The 19,717-nt window shown below is 44.2% G+C and overlaps 1 protein-coding gene across 1 annotated transcript in view; it reads left to right on the top strand.

Annotated features, from left to right (window-relative positions):
• The window catches only part of WNT4 (Wnt family member 4), a 101,075-nt gene that overhangs the window by 45,838 nt on the left and 35,520 nt on the right, over positions 1-19,717 (top strand). The window contains exon 2 of the mRNA XM_089660047.1: positions 14,678-14,913. Within this exon, the coding sequence (XP_089516173.1) occupies positions 14,678-14,913 (236 nt within the window). The remainder of the gene's footprint in view (positions 1-14,677; positions 14,914-19,717) is intronic.

Below are 19,717 nucleotides of genomic sequence, written 5' to 3'. Positions count from 1 at the left end.
TTACTACAGGAGAAAATGGAAACTAAGATAAAAATTGTGTAAAATAAAAATAAAAATAAAAAGATAAAATATCTAGATCAGGGTTTAAATTAGGGCAGTGTCAGGGTTAGGGTCAAAGGTCAGGGTATTTTATACAGTATTTTAAAAATGCATTTTTAAAAATGTAGCACTAGTGTCAGTTAGGGCCCCTTCATGCGGGTCAATTTTTGATACACTTTTGGGGTTTAAAAATCAGAAGAAAAATGTATCTCTTTAAATCCTATTGAACTCTTTGCACCAGTGCACTGCAGGTGTGGTGCGTTTTTAAAAGTCCTGAATGCTGCATTTTTGGTCCCTGTTTAAAAGCGCACCAAAAATACACCTCCCTATTGAAATGAATAGAAATCGCATAAAAAATAGTTTTTTGCTGTGTTTTTTGTCACATGTCCATGTTTCACAGGTGCATGATTGGAGTCAGGCAACCAGAAAACGCACACAAAACGCTCCATTTGGGCACTACTATGGGTACAAATAGCAATTAACATACACATATGTTGTCTCGCTGCGATCGTCGGGAGCAGCAGAATTTGTTTTGAGTTGTTCTTTGGTGGTAGATTATGGTAATAGCAAAAAATACACAGCTACATTTTTTTAAAAGTGATATTTTTTATTATTTTGTCAGTTTTTCTTTGATAATATAAAAATCAGGAGATATCCATTACTATTTACCATCAAATGGAGGCCATATTTGTCCTGAAATAAACGCGGTATCATTCCCCTAGATACACAAGTAGTTGTGATGATTTGTACATCTCCTTGCTGCGCTCTGGGGGTGCCACAGTGCCCAGGGCAGCCGCCCCTCCTGCCCACCCCTTGTCCCAACCCTGGCTGCACTTAAAAGGTTTTGTACCCTAACCTCTTGCCGACCGCAGATAGCTGAATGACGGCTGCACTGCAGCCGGCCAGTTCTGGGTGGACGTCATATGACATCCTCCCAGAACGCACTCTCCTGCACGCCCCGGGGGGCACGCACCCGGTGATCTCCGTGATCGCTGTGTCCAGCTGATCACATGATATGGTAAAAGGCCAATCACAGCAGCCTTTTACCACGTGATGAACTGTGTTAATTGACACACTGATCACTGGGAAATGCAATTGCCGGTTATCGTCTGCACTTTCCTCACACTGTCACAACGTGAGGAAAGTACTACCGAGAACCGGCATTTGTCAGAGGAGGGATTGGCAGGATCATCAGGGCACTGCAGTGCCAACCACCTGTGCCGCCCACAAGTGCCCAGCATTGTCACCCACCTGTGCTCATCGGTGCCCAGTAATGCCACCCACCTGTGCCCATCAGTGGCACCTACCTGTGCCCATCAGTGCCACCCACCTGTGCCCATCAGTGCCCAGCAGTGCCACCCACCAGTGCCCAGCAGTGCCACCCACCAGTGCCCAGCAGTGCCACCCATCAGTGCCCAGCAGTGCCGCCAGTCAGTACCATCAGTCATTGCCACCCAGCAGTGCCGCCAGTCAGTGCCCAGCAGTGCCACCAGTCCATGCCCATCATCTGTGCCAGCTCAACAGTGCCGCCTATCAGTGCCACCTATCTGTGCCGCCTATCAGTGCTGCCTATCAGTGCAGCCTCATCAATGCACATCAGTAAAGGAGAAAAATTACCTGTTTGCAATATTTTATAATAGAAACAAAGAAAACCTTTTTTTTTTTTTTTCAAATTTTTTGCTTTTTTTTGTTTATAGCTCAAAAAATAAAACACCCAGCGGCAAGTAAATACCACCAAAAGAAAGCTCTATTTGTGTGAAAAAAGTATAAAAATTTCATATGGGTCCAGTGTTGCATGACCGGTCAATTGTCATTCAAAGTGCGACAGAGCTGAAAGCTGAAAATTGGCCTGGGCAGGAAGGGGGTATAAGTGCCCCGTAGGCAAGTAGCTAATACAGAGAATGTCATGAGGGGGTTCATTAAAACAATTATAAGCTGTTATAAAACAAACAAAAAAAGTTTTTCAGTTTTCCTGTCCATTTAACAACTTCTGTTAAAAAAATTAGCTGTGGTGTTTCATATAATACATATATACGGTATATACACTATATTGCCAAACGTATTGGCCACAGGTATATACAATCAAGCCCCTAGGCATGCAGACTGCTTCTACAAACATTTGTGAAAGAATGGGTCGCTCTCAGGAGATCAGTGAATTCAAGCGTGGTACCGTGATAGGTTGCCACCTGTGCAATAAGTCCATCCTTGAAATCTCCTTGCTACTAAACATTCCACGATCAACTGTTAGTGGTATTATAACAAAGTGGAAGCAACTGGGAACAGCAACTCAGCCACCAAGTGGTAGGCCACGTAACATGACAGAGCGGGGTGAATGCATGCTGAAGCGCACAGTGCGCAGAGGTCTCCAACGGTCTGCAGAGTCACTAACTAAAGACCTCCAAACTTCATGTGGCCTTCAGATTAGCACAACAACAGTGCGTAGAGAGCTTCATGGAATGGGTTTCCATGGCCAAGCAGCTGCATCCAAGCCTTACACCATCAAGTGCAATGCAAAGCTTTGGATGCAGTGGTGTAAAGCACGCCACCACTGCACTCTAGAGCAGTGGAGACGTGTTCTCTGGAGTGACGAATCACACTTCTCTGTCTGTCAATCCGATGGGCATGTCTGGGTTTGGCTGTTGTCAGGATAATGGTACTTATGATGTGGGGTTGTTTTTCAGGGGTTGGGTTGGCCCTTTAGTTCCAGTGAAGGGAACTCTTAAGGCTTCAGCATACCAAGACATTTTGGACAATTTCATGCTCCCACCTTTGTGGGAACAGTTTGGGGATGGCCCCTTCCTGTTCCAACATGACTGCGCACCAGTGCACAAAGCAAGGTTCATAAAGACATGGATGAGTGAGTTTGGGGTGGAGGAACTTGACTGGCCTGCACAGAGTCCTGACCTCAACCCGATAGAACACCTTTGGGATGAATTAGAGCAGAGACTGCGAGCCAGGCCTTCTCGTCCGACATCAGTGCCTGACCTCACAAATGCGCTTCTGGAACAATGGTCAAACCTTCCCATAGACACACTCCTAAACCTTGTGGACAGCCTTCCCAGTATCTTCAATCTTGAACCCAACGGACTAAGACTGGGGGGCCATTAAAGTTCATGTGCGTGTAAAGGCAGGCCGACCAATACTTTGGACAATATAGAGTATACATGTATACAACTAGTACTAGGTAGCAGCTCAGTGTCCTTCTCTCATGAAACGTATTCCTCCAGAGGGTTGTAGTCTCGGAGATCTCGCCTTGTCGGAGAATTGTCTATAAGACAAGCCCAAGAATTTCAGCAGCTTAGCAGATAATTTATGGCCATACTTCTCCAGCTAATAATAATTGATGAAGGTCTATAGAATCTCCCATTTATACATCGAGGGGTGGGAGGGCTCCAGGCACTGCTAGAATTTCAGCCTTGAGGAAGAGAAGAGAGAATGCTAACCCCAGAAAGACACCTTATAATGCAGAGTTTGGTTTTAGCCGTACCTCTTATGGTGGTCACGGGCTTCCATTCTTTTTTTTTTTTTCTTTTATCCAGTCAAAGTGTGATTCGATCAAAATGTTTGAATCCACAAATGTAAGAATAGTCATACCTTCTCTTCCATTTGATTTAGACTTGATTGGATAGATTCCGTTTTTGATTGGATTTGATCAAACCGAGTCGATCAGCCAGGGAGGAATATTATCGACCCTTTTGCTTTTTTCGGCAGCACTGATATACTTTCTTCGTGAATGCAATCGTGTTTTTCAATCGATCAGATGATGAGATTATGTGGTGGAAACAAAGATACAAATGTAAACTTACAAAAAAAAAAATGCTATGAGCACATGACGTGTTTTATTTATTTCAGGTACTTTGATAGTGCCGTCAATTTACTCAGTGCTTTACACATATATTGTACATTCACATCAGTCCCTAACCCTCAAGGGGTGTACAATCTAAGGTCCCTAACTCACATTCATACATACACATGCTAGGGACAATTTAGACAGGAGCCAATTCACCTACCGGCATGTCTTTGGAGTGTTGGAGGAAACCGGAGTACCCAGAGGAAACCCACACAGGCACAGGGAGAACATGCAAACTCCAGGCAGGTGGTGCTGTGGTTGGGATTCAAACCAATGACCCCAGTACTGCCAGGCGGAAGTGCTAACCATTTAGCCAATGCACAGATGTGATTGAGTCCATAATGCACAGATGTGATTGAGTCCATAATGCACAGATGTGATTGGGTCCATAATGCACAGATGGGATTGGGTCCTTAATGTACAGATGTGATTGGTTCCATAATGCACAGATGGGATTGGGTCCTTAATGCACAGATGGGATTGGGTCCTTAATGCATGGGATTGGGTCCTTAATGCACAGATATGATTGGGTCTTTAATGCACAGATGGGATTGGGTCCTTAATGCACAGATGGGATTGGGTCCTTAATGCACAGATGGGATTGGGTCCTTAATGCACAGATGTGATTGGGTCATTAATGCCTAGATGGGATTGGGTCCTTAATCCACAGATGTGATTGGGTCCTTAATGCACAGATATGATTGGGTCCTTAATGCACAGATGGGATTGGGTCCTTAATGCACAGATGGGATTGGGTCCTTAATGCACAGATGTGATTGGGCCCTTAATGCACAAATGTGATTGGGCCCTTAATGCACAGATGTGATTGGGCCCTTAATGCACAGATGGGATTGGGCCCTTAATGCACAGATGGGATTGGGCCCTTAATGCACAGATGGGATTGGGCCCTTAATGCACAGATGGGATTGGGCCCTTAATGCACAGATGGGATTGGGCCCTTAATGCACAGATGGGATTGGGCCCTTAATGCACAGATGGGATTGGGCCCTTAATGCACAGATGGGATTGGGCCCTTAATGCACAGATGGGATTGGGCCCTTAATGCACAGATGGGATTGGGCCCTTAATGCACAGATGGGATTGGGTCCTTAATGCACAGATGGGATTGGGTCCTTAATGCACAGATGGGATTGGGTCCTTAATGCTCAGATGGGATTGGGTCCTTACTTCACAGATAGAGCCCGTTCACTTAGCATTCAAGGCAAGCTCCGTTCACCTTGAATGTTCAGTCGTATTTTTATCTTGCACAGGATTGGACGATTGAAGAGAACAGAACTTCGCCTTATTCACTTACGATCACTTTTTGAAGCTTGCAGTGCTTGTCGCCCCGGTTTGCCCTTTAAATATGGACACCCCCTTTAAGCTCACATTTTGCAGGGTTGCTTCTACAAGATGTTTGTATGCGATTACAAAACAGCAGCGGTATGGCAGCTGGGAGCTGGCACACAAAGCGGCGCTCTGCTTATTTTGGCTGACTCCGGCGACCTTTGGCTTTTCCTAGTAGTACTTGGATAGAGCAGTAATCAGGATTTCTGACAAGATAGATCCAGAGGGAGGAAGGCACATCGCCGAGCATTCGCAGAGATAGAGGGGGGGGGGGGGGGCGCTGCTGACTTGTGAGCATGAGGGAGGATCATTGCCCAAACTTCCTGCAAGATATGTCAGGATGAGGATCATTGATCATCAGGCAGGAGACAGATGGGCTGTCAGGCAGCCAAGATTACTCTTACAGACAGGGGGAAGATTTTCCAGCACCAAAAAAAAAGTTGAATTGTCAGCTCTGGGGGCCAGGCTTCTGCAGGTTTTAAAAGTGCAATAACCTGGTATCATTGTCTCTGTCTGTTATTATTTACAGCAGAGTATACACTGTATACAATTTTGTAGGAGGCGTGTTGTCACCCTCGGCTGCTCTCCTGGTAGTAGTTCACTGTAGTTCACTTAAAATCCTGATTGATCCAAAATGTGATGGCTGCATTCATTGCCTTTTTTTCCTGGCTTTACTTTTATTATTTTTCACCTTGGAATCATGCCAGTTAAACACTTCCTTTTCAAGGGTGACAACGCTCATTCACTGCACTGTATCCATGGAGGAGCAGCGTTGTCACCCTAGGCTGCTCTCCTGGTTTGGGCTACAAACACCTCCCCCTCACCTCATCAAATCTGAATGAGGAGGAAGTGCGCTGTAGTTCACCGAAAATCCGGGTTGATCCTGGATGTGAAGGCTGCATTCATTTCCTTTTTTCCTGGTTTACTTTTATTATTTTTCACCTTGGAATCATGCCAGTTAAACACTTCCTTTGCAAAGGTGACCATGCTCACTCACTGAACTGTATCCGTGGAGGAGCTGTGTTGTCACCCTAGGCTGCTCTCCTTGTTTGGACTACAAACACCTCCCCCTCACCTCACCAAATCTGAATGAGGAGGAGGTGCGCTGTAGTTCACCAAAAATCCTTGTTGATCCTAAATGTGATGGCTGCATTTATTTCCTTTTTCTGGCTTTTCTTTTATTAGTTTTTACCTTAGAATCCTGCCAGTTAAATACTTACTTTGCAAAGGTGACCATGCTCACTCACTGCACTGTATCCATGGAGGAGCAGCGTTGTCACCCTAGGCTGCTCTCCTGGTTTGGACTACAAACACCCCCCCCATTTCCTCATGAACACTGAATGAGGAGGAGGTGCACTGTAGTTCTCAGACGATCCTGGTTGATCTTAGATGTGGTGTCTGCATTGGTTTCTTTTTTTTTTTCTTTCATTTTTCCACCCCAGGGTCTATCTACAGTGCATAGGGAGGAGATGGCTTGTAGTTCATAAGATATCCTTATGCTCTTAAAGCACACATTACTGCTAATAGATGAGTGAATGGGCTCTAGGGTCTGGAAGGGCTACATCTGGTTTCTTTGCACAGACGCACTTTGCATGGCCGATGTCCTTAACAACCAGTGAACAGTGGGTTGCTAAGGAGTGGGCGGCTGCCGCATCCTTGACAGCCGATGACTCATTAGCTGCCAGCAGGATTTTGGTTTTTGAATAAAGGACTTGTAAAAAACTGGCTGTTTTTTTTTTTTTTTTTTTACAGTTACTTTTTTTTTGTGAATTAGTACCCCATACTCATTTACGTGGGGGGTGGAATTTGGGGGCTTCTGATAAGTCACCCCCTGCATCTCACCCAAAGCGCCCCTGCCCTCCACATGGAATGTGGCCTGGTATGGTTCAGGAGGAAGGGGGGCATTTGCTTGTACCCCCCCTTTCCTGACCTGCTTGGTTAAGGGTCTGGTATGGATTCTGTGGGGGATCCAACGCCATTTTATTAAAAAAAAAATTAGGTGGGAGGTTCCCCTTAAAATCTGTACCTGACCTGGAGTGCCTGATATGGATTATGGGGGGATCCCCACGGAGTTTGTTTTACATTTTGTAATGCCGGAATTCTTTTGTTTACATTCAACTGTCAGTGAGAATCTTGTTGACAGCTGATGAGTCATCTGTTGTTAGGGCCGTTGTTAGGGACGCGTCGGCCACCCTCTCTTTTACAACCTGCTGTTCACTGGTTGTTAGGGACACTTGTGGCTGCCCACTTCTTAACCATAGGGTGCATCCAAGTCACATCCTATCAAAGTCGCAACATAAATCCGCACTAGAAATCGCACAATTGTGAAGTCTCACAAGTGTGAGCACAGCGTGAGGAAAGTACTGCCAATAACCTGCAACTGTCAAAGGAGATATCTACTCTGATAAGCAGGGCACTGGTTATCAGTGCTCTAATTATGAGTGCAACCCCAAAAGTACCCATCAGTGCTGCCCATCAGTGCTGCCCATCAGTACCCATCAGTGCTGCCCATCCAGTGCCCAGCAGTGCTGCCAGTCTGTGCTGAGCGTCTATCAGTGCTGCCAGTCACTACCCCTCAGTGCTGTCTATTAGTGCCCATCAGTGACGCCTATCAATGCCCATCATTACTGCCTATCAGTGCCGCATATAAGTGCAGCCTCGTCAGTGCTTCCTCTTCAGTGCCCACCAGTGCAGCCTCATCAGTGCTGCCTCATCAGTGCAGTTTATCAGTGTCCATCAGTGCTGCCTCTTCAGTGCATCTTCATCAATGCACATCACTAAATGAGAAAAATTACCTGTTTGCAAAATTTTATAATAGAAACAAAGAAAAAAAGTTTTCTCAAAATGTTTGCTTTTTTTTGTTTATAGTGCAAAAAAAACCAGTGGTGATTAAATACCACCAAAAGAAAGCTCTATTTATGTGAAAAAATTATACAAATCTCATATGGGTACAGTGTTGCATGACTGCACAATTGTCATTCAAAATGCGGCAGCGGTGAAAGCTGAAAATTGGCCTGGGCAGGATGGGGGTAAATCTTCGGGAGGGTAAACATGAATTAAGCAGCTTTTTTGGTTCCATTTGGTTGATACACACAGTGTAGTTCCACTTTAAGTTCGCACACCCGGAGCACAGTCCGCGCTCTGTACTGAGGCAAGCAAATCGCTTTAAACAGCCTGAACCGGCAGTTACAAGTCATTTACTCATCTGCTGCCAACACGTCCACCAGCTCCGTTAGAGAGAGGAGAACACGATGAAACAGTCTGTCAACGCAGGCCTAACTAAGATGGCTGCCAGCTCTCTGCACATCTGATACCACAGCCGTGGAACCGGTAACGTTCAACAGTTAAGAACCTCAAAAAAAAAAAAAAACTTGTGGTAAACACTTTACATCCTGTGCTTAGGTTCTGTTTATGGCCTTCTATAAAATCTGACAAATCAAAAGACGGCACGCTGAGGTCATTTAGCAGCTCCGCCAGGTATGATCGATCAGATTCGCTCTGTGACAACGGATTCATTTGTCTTTAAAGTCAACACCACTGCAGCTTTAGACCTCAGGCACGTGGGGAGAAAAAACAAAACCACTTTTAGGGCTCATTGACACCAAATGTGCAGAAAAAGCGTGGTTTTGTGTGTGTGCACCGAACACGAACACGCTGCCCTTGCTAGATACATGTTGGTGCCAGTAGGGCCTCATGCGTGTTGGTGCCAGTAGGGCCTCATGCGTGTTGGTGCCAGTAGGGCCTCATGCGTGTTGGTGCCAGTAGGGCCTCATGCGTGTTGGTGCCAGTAGGGCCTCATGCGTGTTGGTGCCAGTAGGGCCTCATGCGTGTTGGTGCCAGTAGGGCCTCCTGCTTGTTGGTGCCAGTAGGGCCTCCTGCGTGTTGGTGCCAGTAGGGCCTCATGCGTGTTGGTGCCAGTAGGGCCTCATGCGTGTTGGTGCCAGTAGGGCCTCCTGCTTGTTGGTGCCAGTAGGGCCTTATGCATGTTGGTGCCAGTAGGGCCTCATGCATGTTGGTGCCAGTAGGGCCTCATGCGTGTTGGTGCCAGTAGGGCCTCATGCACTCTGGACATTTTGCTATCTCTTACACACCTTTCCTCCTCCTAAACCCATAATTATATATCCGCTTTCCCGCTACCCTATAGCAGATATACTGCTACAGCGTGGCAGGGGTGTGCAAAATCACATATATACATGTGATTTTGCATTTTCGGGTAGGGGGCGCGAGCCACGCGTGCCCTTCCTGCGCCGCTATTCGCAGCCTCGGCTGTCAATCCTGGTCCCGACCAGTGATTAATTGCCAGCACCCAGTGATCGCAGAGCATTACCGACGGAGGGAGAGAACTGTATGTAAACAACACAGATCTCTCCCCTGTCAGCTCCTGCACACTGCTTTTCATGGCTCTGCATAGCAAAGCCATACAAAGCAGTGTGCTTACAGTGGAAAGCACAGCATACAGTTAACCCTTTGATTGCCCCAGATGTTAACCCCTTCCTGCCCAGTGCCATTAGTACAGTGTCAGTGCTTTTTATTAGCACCGATTACTGCATTGGTGTCACTGGGGATGTCAATTCCCCCCAGTGTCAGAATGCCCTCCGCAGTCCTGCTATAAATCGCTGATCACAGCCATTACTAGTAAAAGTAAAGATTAAAAAGAAAAAATCTCAGTATATATGCCGCCGTTTGTAGACGCTATAACTTTCACGTAAACCAATTAATTTACACGTACTGGGATTTTTTTTAAGCAAAGACATATAGCAGAATACATTTTGGCCTACATTTACAGTCATGGCCGAAATTGTTGGCACCCTTGATATTTTTCCTGAAAATCAAGTATTTCACACAAAAAAGGTATTGCATTAACACATGTTTTGCTATACACATGTTTATTCCCTTTGTATGTATTGGAACAAATATAAAACAGAGGCAGAAAAGCAAATATGACATAATGTCACACAAAACCCCAAAAATGGGCTGGACAAAAGTATTGGCACCCTTAACTTAATATTTGGTTGCACACCCTTTGGAAAACATAACTGAAATCAGTCGCTTCCTATAACCATCAATAAGCTTCTGACACCTCTCACCCGGAATTTTGGACCACTCTTCCTTTGCAAACAGCTCCAGGTCTCTCTTATTGGAAGGACACCTTTTCCCAACAGCAATTTTAAGATCTCTCCACAGGTGTTCAATGGGATTTAGATCTGGGCTCATTGCTGGCCACTTCAGAACTCTCCAGCGCTTCTTTGCCATCTATTTCTGAGTGCTTTTTGACGTATGTTTGGGGTCATTGTCCTGCTGGAAGACCCAGGATCTTGGACGCAAACCCAGCTTTCTGACACTGGGCCCTACAGTGCGACCCAAAATCCTTTGGTAATCCTCAGATTTCATGATGCCTTGCACACAGTCAAGGCACCCAGTGCCAGAGGCAGCAAAACAACCCCAAAACATCATTGAACCTCCACCATATTTTACCGTAGGTACTGTGTTTTGTTCTTTGTAGGCCTCATTCCGTTTTCGGTAAACAGTAGAATGATGTGCTTTACCGAAAAGCTCTATCTTGGTCTCATCTGTCCACAAGACGTTTTCCCAGAAGGCTTTTGGCTTACTCAAGTACATTTTGGCAAACTGTAGTCTTGCTTTTTTATGTCTCTGTGTCAGCAGTGGGGTCCTCCTGGGTCTCCTGCCATAGCGTTTCATTTCATTTAAATGTCGACGGATAGTTCGCGCTGACACTGATGCTCCCTGAGCCTGCAGGACAGCTTGAATGTCTTTGGAACATGTTTGGGGCTGCTTATCCACCATCCGGACTATTCTGCGTTGCAATCTTTCATCAATTTTCCTCATCCGTCCACGACCAGGGAGATTAGCTACAGTGCCATGGGTTGCAAACTTCTTGATAATGTTGCGCACTGTGGACAAAGGCAAATCTAGTTCTCTGGAGATGGACTTGTAACCTTGAGATTGTTGATATTTTGCCACAATTTTGGTTCTCAGGTCCTCAGACAGTTCTCGTCTCCTCTTTCTGTTGTCCATGCTTAGTGTGGCACAGACAGACACACAATGCAAAGGTTAAGTGAACGTCTCTCCTTTTTATCTGCTTTCAGGTGTGATTTCTATATTGCCCACACCTGTTACTTGCCCCAGGTGAGTTTACAGGAGCATCACATGCTTGTAACATTCTTATTTATCCGCAGTTGTGAAAGGGTGCCAATACTTTTGTCCAGCCCATTTTTGGAGGTTTGTGTGACATTATGTCGAATTTGCTTTCTTTCCTCCCTTTTTTTGTTTTGTCCCAATACACACAAAGGGAATAAACATGTGTATAGCAAAACATGTGTTAATGCAATACGTTTCGTGAGAAATACATGATTTCCTGGAGAAATATCAAGGGTGCCAACAATTTCGGCCATGACTGTATGACAAAATTAGATTTTTTTTAAATTTCTTTACTGGACATGTTTAATAGCAAAAAGTCAAAAATATTGTTTTCTTGTCAAAATTGTCGGCCTTTTTTTTTTTTTATAGAGAAAATCAAAAACTCACAAGCGATCAAATACCACTGAAAGAAAGCTCTATTCGTAAGAAAAAAAGGATGTAAATTTCATATGGGTGCAGCGTTGCATGACCGCGCAATTGTCAGTTAAAATGACACAGTGCCGTAATGCAAAAAATGGCCTGGTCAGGAAGGAGGGGGTAAATCCTCTGGAGGTCATGTGGATATCCTGGTTTTACCACCCCCTGGGCTCATGTGTGAATGAAGCCTTAGAGGCGTTTTTTAGTTCTGTTTTTAAGCCTCTGAATTTAAATCCAGTAGCCAGAATAAATGAATATTTTATCCAAAGCAGCATTGTCCCCGAGTCTAGGTTCACACCTATGCGTTTTCCTATGCTAGAAAGGTTTTTTTTTTTTGGGGGGGGGGGAGGGTGCATGTGATCAGCACAGGGCCAATCAGCACTGTCCAGACAGAGGGTTAGGGGTTAGGCAGCCTCATAGGACAGCCAGAGGAGAATGCAAACTCCTCCTACAAGATTAACCAGTGCACGGCTGGACACTGATAAAAGTCACAAGACTGCTATATACTGCTGATGAGAAAAGGTATTTATTATTATTATTATTATACAGGATTAATATAACGCCAACAGTTTGCTCAGCGCTTTACAATATAATGGGAGACAATGCAGCAACAATACAGTTCAATACAAGAGGGATAGGTGGGCCCTGCTCCTTGGAGCTTACAATCTAAAAGTATTTAGCTGTTTATATTTACTAAAATTATTGCACTTCAGGGTGGATAAAAATCGATGAATTCTTTTAAAAAATCAGATTTGTTTTATTTAAATTGGATTTTTTTTATTTTTATCAAATGTATTTTAATAAAATGCTTTTGGAGTAACAATCTATCTAAAGCTAGTTTCTATTTAAAATAAATTCATAATTTAGTTTATTCAGCATGAAACGGAGCGTAGTTATGTAGCACGAGGCTGTATATTCTGCAATATTTACATTTTTTGGTAAACTCATTCAATAAATCCAAGCTCTGCTGATAACATGCACTGCATTGATGCATTCACACAATTTCACAGTAACCATGAGAAAAAGACATGAAAGAAAAGAATTGGAGTCGTCCTCCAGCTATGTGTGATTAACCTATTGATCTAAAATCGGTTCGAATATCTCTGTTTTACTAACCTGACAGCGTGTTATTCTGGAAAGGAAACCTTTATTTGGTTTGTAAATATTAAAGATTCTAACTACCAGCAAGAATGAGTTGGATTCCTTACATTTAAAGAGCACCTGTCATTTTAGATCCATCATGGCAGCGCCTGTTAGCAGGCATCCACTCACCTGCTGCCGCCACATCCCTCACCTTGTTGTGTGACTGCCGCATCACCAGCCGTCCCCTTAAAGTGAATGGGACTGTCGGTGATTCAACATCAGGTCAGAGGAGGAGCCGCTGCGGGACAGAGATGACAGTTGCTCTTTAAAAATGATGATTTAAATAGAGCCTTTTCATTAGTGATTTAAATCATGATTTAAATTGTGACTTAAATCAACTTGATTTAAATCAAATCCACCCTGTTATACTTCCATGTTGTGGGAGACCAGATATAGTGAATGCAGGGTCCTGGGTTTAATAACATATTAATCACCCCCCAAGGGCGGACTGACCATCTGGAAACTCGGGCACTGCCCGAGGGTCCGGGGTCAGTAGGTGGCCCCATGAGATGCCCCTGGTACCTTTTTCATAGGCTTTTTTTAGTTTGGGCAAGGACACAGGGGCCCCATGATCCCCTATTGCCCGGGGGCCCCATGAGTTGTCAGTCCGCCCCTGAATGAACAGGGAATGCTAGTATGTATCAGGCTATCATTAGATTAAGGTGATTAAACTGAACCTGTGCCCCCTGGTGTTCCTATCAGAGCCCCTCCTTACATCAGGAATCCTCATCAGAGTTCCCCCTTACATCAGGGTTTTTATAAGGATCCTCTCTTATATTACTTACCCCCATCATAGTGCTTTACATCACTTGTCCTCATCAGAGTCCTCCCTACATCTATTGCCCCCCCCCCCCCCCCCACAGAGTGCCCCGTTAGATTAACTGTCCCCATCAGTGCCTTCTTACATCAAATGTCCCCGTCAGAGTGCCCCTTACATTATTTTACTCCCTTAGAGTGCTCCCTTGCATTAACTGTCCCCATCAGTGCCTTCTTCCCAGGGGTGGACTGACCATATGAGCACTCGGGCACTGCCTGAGGGCCCGGAGTCAGTAGGGGGCCCCATGAGATGCCCCTGGTACCTTTTTCATAGGCTTTTTTTTGTTTGGGCAAGGACACAGGGGCCCCATGATCCCCTATTGCCCAGGGGCCCCATGAGTTGTCAGTCCGCCCCTGCACCCCCCCCCCCCCCCCCCCTATTGCCAAGAAAGCACCAAACCGCAAGGTAACACATTACAGTCTGTTGTGGTGCGCTGCATTATAAAAAGAGACATGCACCTTTTACTGCCCAATCAAATTATTTGTGCGTTGACGCACTGCAACATTGTGAATCCAGCCTTGATAATAAATAGTGGTGCTTTTTTCAAAAGATGATAGGGTTGCCATATATTGTGACATGTCAGGAATGTATTCATGCAGATTTGCTAAATACAGAGATATCCACTTTAACTGCAGTGTTCGCCATGTTCATGGCTGGGTGAGAATTCTGACTCCATGCAGCTCTTTGGAAAAGTCAGTAAATGAGAAAACATAAAAAAAAAAACCCCACAGATTTTCCACTGCCGATTATTAATCGACAGCGGTGTAAGCCTAAAACGTGAAAATGACTTCATGGTCACACGGCGCTGCTCTCCGCTATTGCCATCCAGCTTCGTTCGCCTGTTGTGACAGCTTCATTTTAATTGCCGTTCCGCAAGTGATCCGTTTACTGTGTTTACGTTGCAGGTACCTTGCAAAACTGTCGTCGGTGGGCAGCATTTCAGAAGAGGAGACTTGTGAGAAGCTGAAGGGATTAATTCAGCGCCAGGTGCAGATGTGTAAGAGGAATCTGGAAGTCATGGACTCCGTCAGGCGAGGGGCTCAGTTGGCCATTGAGGAATGTCAGTATCAGTTCAGGAATCGGCGGTGGAACTGCTCCACGCTGGACACGCTGCCCGTATTCGGCAAGGTGGTGACGCAAGGTAACAAAAGAGCCCTGCTGTATTCAGACATGCCTATTAAAGGGTAAATCCACCCCAAACTGATATTCCAGTGTTTGGGGGGGGGGAGGTGCGTGAAAGTTAATATGTATGTAAACCCTAAGTCTAGGTTCACACCTAGGCGTTTTCCGTTGCGTTTTGCAGAAACGCACAGCAGTCCATTTACCATGATTTCCTATGGGACACATTCACATCGCCACGTTGTCACCCGGTGCGTTTTTTGGAAAGGGACAGGGGCGGACTGACCATTTGGAAACTCGGGCACTGCCTAAGGGCCGGGGGTCAGTAGGGGGCCCCATGAGATGCCCCTGGTACCTTTTTCATAGGCTTTTTTGAGTTTGGGCAAGGACACAGGGGCCCCATGATCCCCTATTGCCCGGGGCCCCATGAGTTGTCAGTCCGCTCCTGGTCAGGGACTTTTTTTAATGCAAAAAGTTGCGTTTCTGGATCTATAGACTTCAATGGAAACGCTGCAGAAAAGCATGTAGTGCGTTTTTTTTATTTGTTTTGACACGTTTTTGATGCATTTTTCATTTTATTTTATTCAAAAACACGTCAAAAACGCATGTGTAAAAACACACTGCAAAAAGCACTGCAGAAATTGATCAAGCGCAAACTGCAGAGGTGGCAGGCTAGGTTCATACCTCTGTAGTTTGCATTTGATCCGTTTCTGCAGTGCGTTTTGAATTGCGTTTTGTGTTTTTTTTGCACTTTCGTTTTTGATGCATTTTGCGTTTTATTCCTCCGAACAACAAGTTGAAAAAACAACCTCAAAATGCAGCAGCAATGCATGTGTAAAAACACACTGCAAAAAGCACTGGAGAAATGGATCAAACGCAAACTGCAGAGGTGGCAGGCTAGGTTCACACATCTTCAGTTTGCGTTTGACCTCTTTCTGCAGTGCGTTTTGTGTTGCGTTTTGCACTTACGTTTTTGCCACGTTTTTGATGCGTTTTGCTTTTTTCTTGTTGCTAGGCAGATTTAAAACGCATCAAAAATGCAGCAAAACCACAAAAACGCACTACATGCTTTTCTGCAGTGTTTCCATTGAAGTCTATAGAACCAGAAACTCAACTTTTTGCATTCAAAAAAGTCCCTGGCCCTTTCCAAAAAATGCACCAGATGAAAACGCGGAGATGTGATCCTGTCTCATAGGAAATCATGTTAAATGGACTGTACTGCGTTTCTGCAAAACACTGCGGAAAACGGTTATGTGTGAACCTAGGGTAAGGCTGCTTTCACTCCACTTTTTCCATCCAATATCCACCTGTTTGGGGTGGAGCTGAGATCTTATGCTAGGTCTTGGCTACTGACCAGGATGTCCAAGTGTCACCGACTGATTTCCATAGAAATACTGGAGGACAAATACGTTTTTATGTCCAGCGCCCTCTAGTGGATTTGTTGCAGCAGTAGAGGCATAATGCATCTACATCAACAGCAGTGGTATCCGGGCTGAGATGCTGGTTGTACATGGAGATCTGCTTGTCATGGCGTTAAATATTAAGAAGATTAAAAGAGGTTTAGGTGCTGCACTACTCCAAGCAAAAGGAGAAAATCAGTTTTATGTGGAGTCCCTCCTATTGTCTCTCTGCAATGTGTAGCACAACTATAATGACTGTGACTGGTTGAATTAGGGATGCGTTCTGCCAGGGCCATACTAAAAGAGCAAGTTGCTGTAGACATATGAGGTCTTATTTGCTGTGCCACAAATCTCATGACTTTTGTTAGCAACCCAAAACTGACTGTGCAGCTAGAGAACAGTACACTGTGAGGTTCATCTACTAAAACTGGAGAGTGCAAAATCTGGTGTAGCCGGTCAGCTTCTAACTTCAGCTTGTTCTATTAAGCTTTGACAAAAATATCTGGAAGCTGATTGGTTTCTATTTTTTTATAGTTAGATACCAAATATGAAGTATTGAAAGATAACATTTTGCATTAACACATTTTCAAGTTTCTCTACCTCATGTTGTAGGGGTTGTGTACAGAGCTCAGCAGCTCAGCTGAATATGTATATACTATTATATTATTATTATTACTATTTTTAATTTAATAAACTATTGCTATTATAATATGCTATTTAAAATATAATTTGTTATAAAGAAAAATGTTATATTTGATATACATTTGTATAGTATACATACGTATATATATAGTATATAAGGTAAAGAGAAGCTTGAAATTGTGTGGATATAAAATGTTCAATACTTCATATTATTTAGGTAAATATTATTATAATTTATATAATATTATTATTTTTATTACTTTTAATAGTTAATATGTTATTTAATTTTTTTTATATAGATAATGTTATATTTAAATATATATAATTTTTTTTTTTTTTCTTAACATAACATAATTTTTAAATGGATATGTGTCTTATAAAATACCTCAGTTTAAAATTGTAAAACAAAATAAAACAGAAAACTGACTCAAAACAAGTGAGGAAATGCAATGGGCAGAGATCCATTCCAACCAATTATTTTATTGAAGTGGATTCTGATTGGTTACTGTGGGTCCTGCAGCTGTCTATGCTTTATTTCAGTAAAACGTTCTTCTGCTCCATTTATAATGGTAGAGTAGTAGGCAAAAAACAAGACTATATTATTAAACAGGGAAAATATGACAAGAAAAATAAACATATGCTTCATCTCAGCAAAATGTTTGTTTCCCCACAAGCACTCTGCGCTGACAAGTGTGTCCCTTTAAACTTGGCCCCCTTCCCAGTAATGTAGTTTGGAAGCTACTGCAATAAGAGCTTGGGCTGAGCCAATCATTCCCATTCTGCTACACTCGGCTGAGCTGAACGTACAGTGCAACTTCTGGAACACACTGCAGGGATCCATAGTTTTCTTAAAGTGTAACTCCACTTTTCCCGAAGTAAGGAAAGCAGTTATTTGTAGGTCATGTATATACATTATTGTCATTTGAACAGTATAGAAAAGGATACAGTGTTTTGTAGGCCAGCTGTTCTTCCATGTAGCTTGCATCAGACGAAAAGTGTGGATGTCTCTTTTATGCATGCCTGACGTTGGCAGGGCATGCTCCTAATCAGACGACGGATGGTGTCTTGGGGTATTTCCTCCCGGATCTGGACCAGGGCATCCGAGGTGCAACCTGGTGTCGTCGGATGGACCAAAACATGATATCCCAGAGGTGAACTGCCTGCATACTCTCGCCACATGAGGACGGGCATTACCGTACACCAGCAGGAACCCAGGACCCACTGCACCAGTGTAGGGTCTGACGATGGGTCCAAGGATTTCATCCCAATACCTAATGGCATTCAGGGTGCCTTTGTCTAACCTGTAGAGGATTGTGTGTCCCTCCATGGATATGCCTTCCCAGACCATCACTGACCCACCACCAAAACGGTCATGCTGAATGATGTTACAGGAAGCATAATGATCTCCACGCCTTCTCCAGATCCTTTCATGTCTGTCAAATGTGCTCAGGGTGAACCTGCTCTCACTTGTGAAAAGCACAGGGTGCCAGTGGTGGACCTGCCGATTCTGGTGTTCAATGGTAAATGCCAATTGAGCTCTATGGTGCCGGGCAGTGAGCACAGGGCCCACTAGAGGACGTTGGGCCCTCAAGCCACCCTCATGAAGTCTGTTTCTGATTGTTTGGTCAGAGACATTCACACCAGTGGCCTGCTGGAGGTCATTTTGTAGGGCTCTGGCAGTGCTCATCCTGTTCCTCCTTGCACAAAGGTGCAGATACCGGTCCTGCTGATGGGTTAAGGACCGTATATGGCCCTGTCCAGCTCTCCTAGAGTAACTGCCTGTCTCCTGGAATCTCCTCCATGCTCTTGAGACTGTGCTGGGAGACACAGCAAACCCTCTGGCAATGGCACATATTGATGTGCCATCCTGGAGGAGTTGGACTGCCTATGCAACCTCTGTAGGATCCAGGTATCGCCTTATGCTACCAGTAGTGACACTGACCCTAGCAAAATGCAAAACTAGGGAAAAACAGTCAGAAAAGATCAGTAGTGGAAAAAAATGCCAATGACCTGTAAAACCATTCCTGTTTTGGGGGTCGTCTCATTCTTGCCCATCTAGTGCAACTTTTGTTAATTTCATTAACACTAAAGCAGCTGAAACTGATTAGCAACCCCCTCTGCTACTTAACTGACCAGATCAGTATCCCAGGAGTTTAATTGATTTGATGCTATACTCTGCTTAAAAGTTGTACCTTTAATTTTTTTGAGCAGTGTGTATATATATATATATATATATATATATATATAAGTCTGAATTGCAGGGATAAAAAATATTTTGCCAGTTGCTTTGAAAAACTATAATACCTCTAATGATTGTTGGAGTGCGGTGGGTCAGCATTTTTAGGATTGAAACAGGCAGTGAGGGGGTGGCTTAAATCAAATCAAATCCTGTAGCAAGTCTTGCCGCTACTGTCAACCCAGCCTAAGGCCTCTCTCATACAGGTAGCCAGGGGATGCTGGAAATAGTACTAAAAAAGCAAGAAAGAGAGGATGCACCAGCCTTGTGTTTTACCCTAATAAACCGTTTATTAATAAAAACATATTAGATATATACTCACAAACGACTATGATTCACAAAGCTCATCAAAAAATCGTGTTTCGAGGGGTATTCCCTCTCATCAAACACAAACCCTCTAATGAAGAGGAAATACCCCTCAAAATTCTCTAGATTTGTTCAGCAGGATCTCCTAGATGCATTCAGCTTTGCGGTTTGAGGGGCGCCCACTCTTCATCAAAGCCAAACCCTCTGATGAAGAGGGGATACCCCTCAAAACATGTAAGATG

This window comes from Staurois parvus, unplaced genomic scaffold (assembly GCF_062004578.1).
Source record: "Staurois parvus isolate SC_StPar_1 unplaced genomic scaffold, SC_StPar_1.0 ptg001200l, whole genome shotgun sequence".
In the NCBI taxonomy this organism is placed as follows: Eukaryota; Metazoa; Chordata; class Amphibia; order Anura; family Ranidae; genus Staurois; species Staurois parvus.
This window is presented reverse-complemented; position numbering and strand designations above follow the sequence as displayed.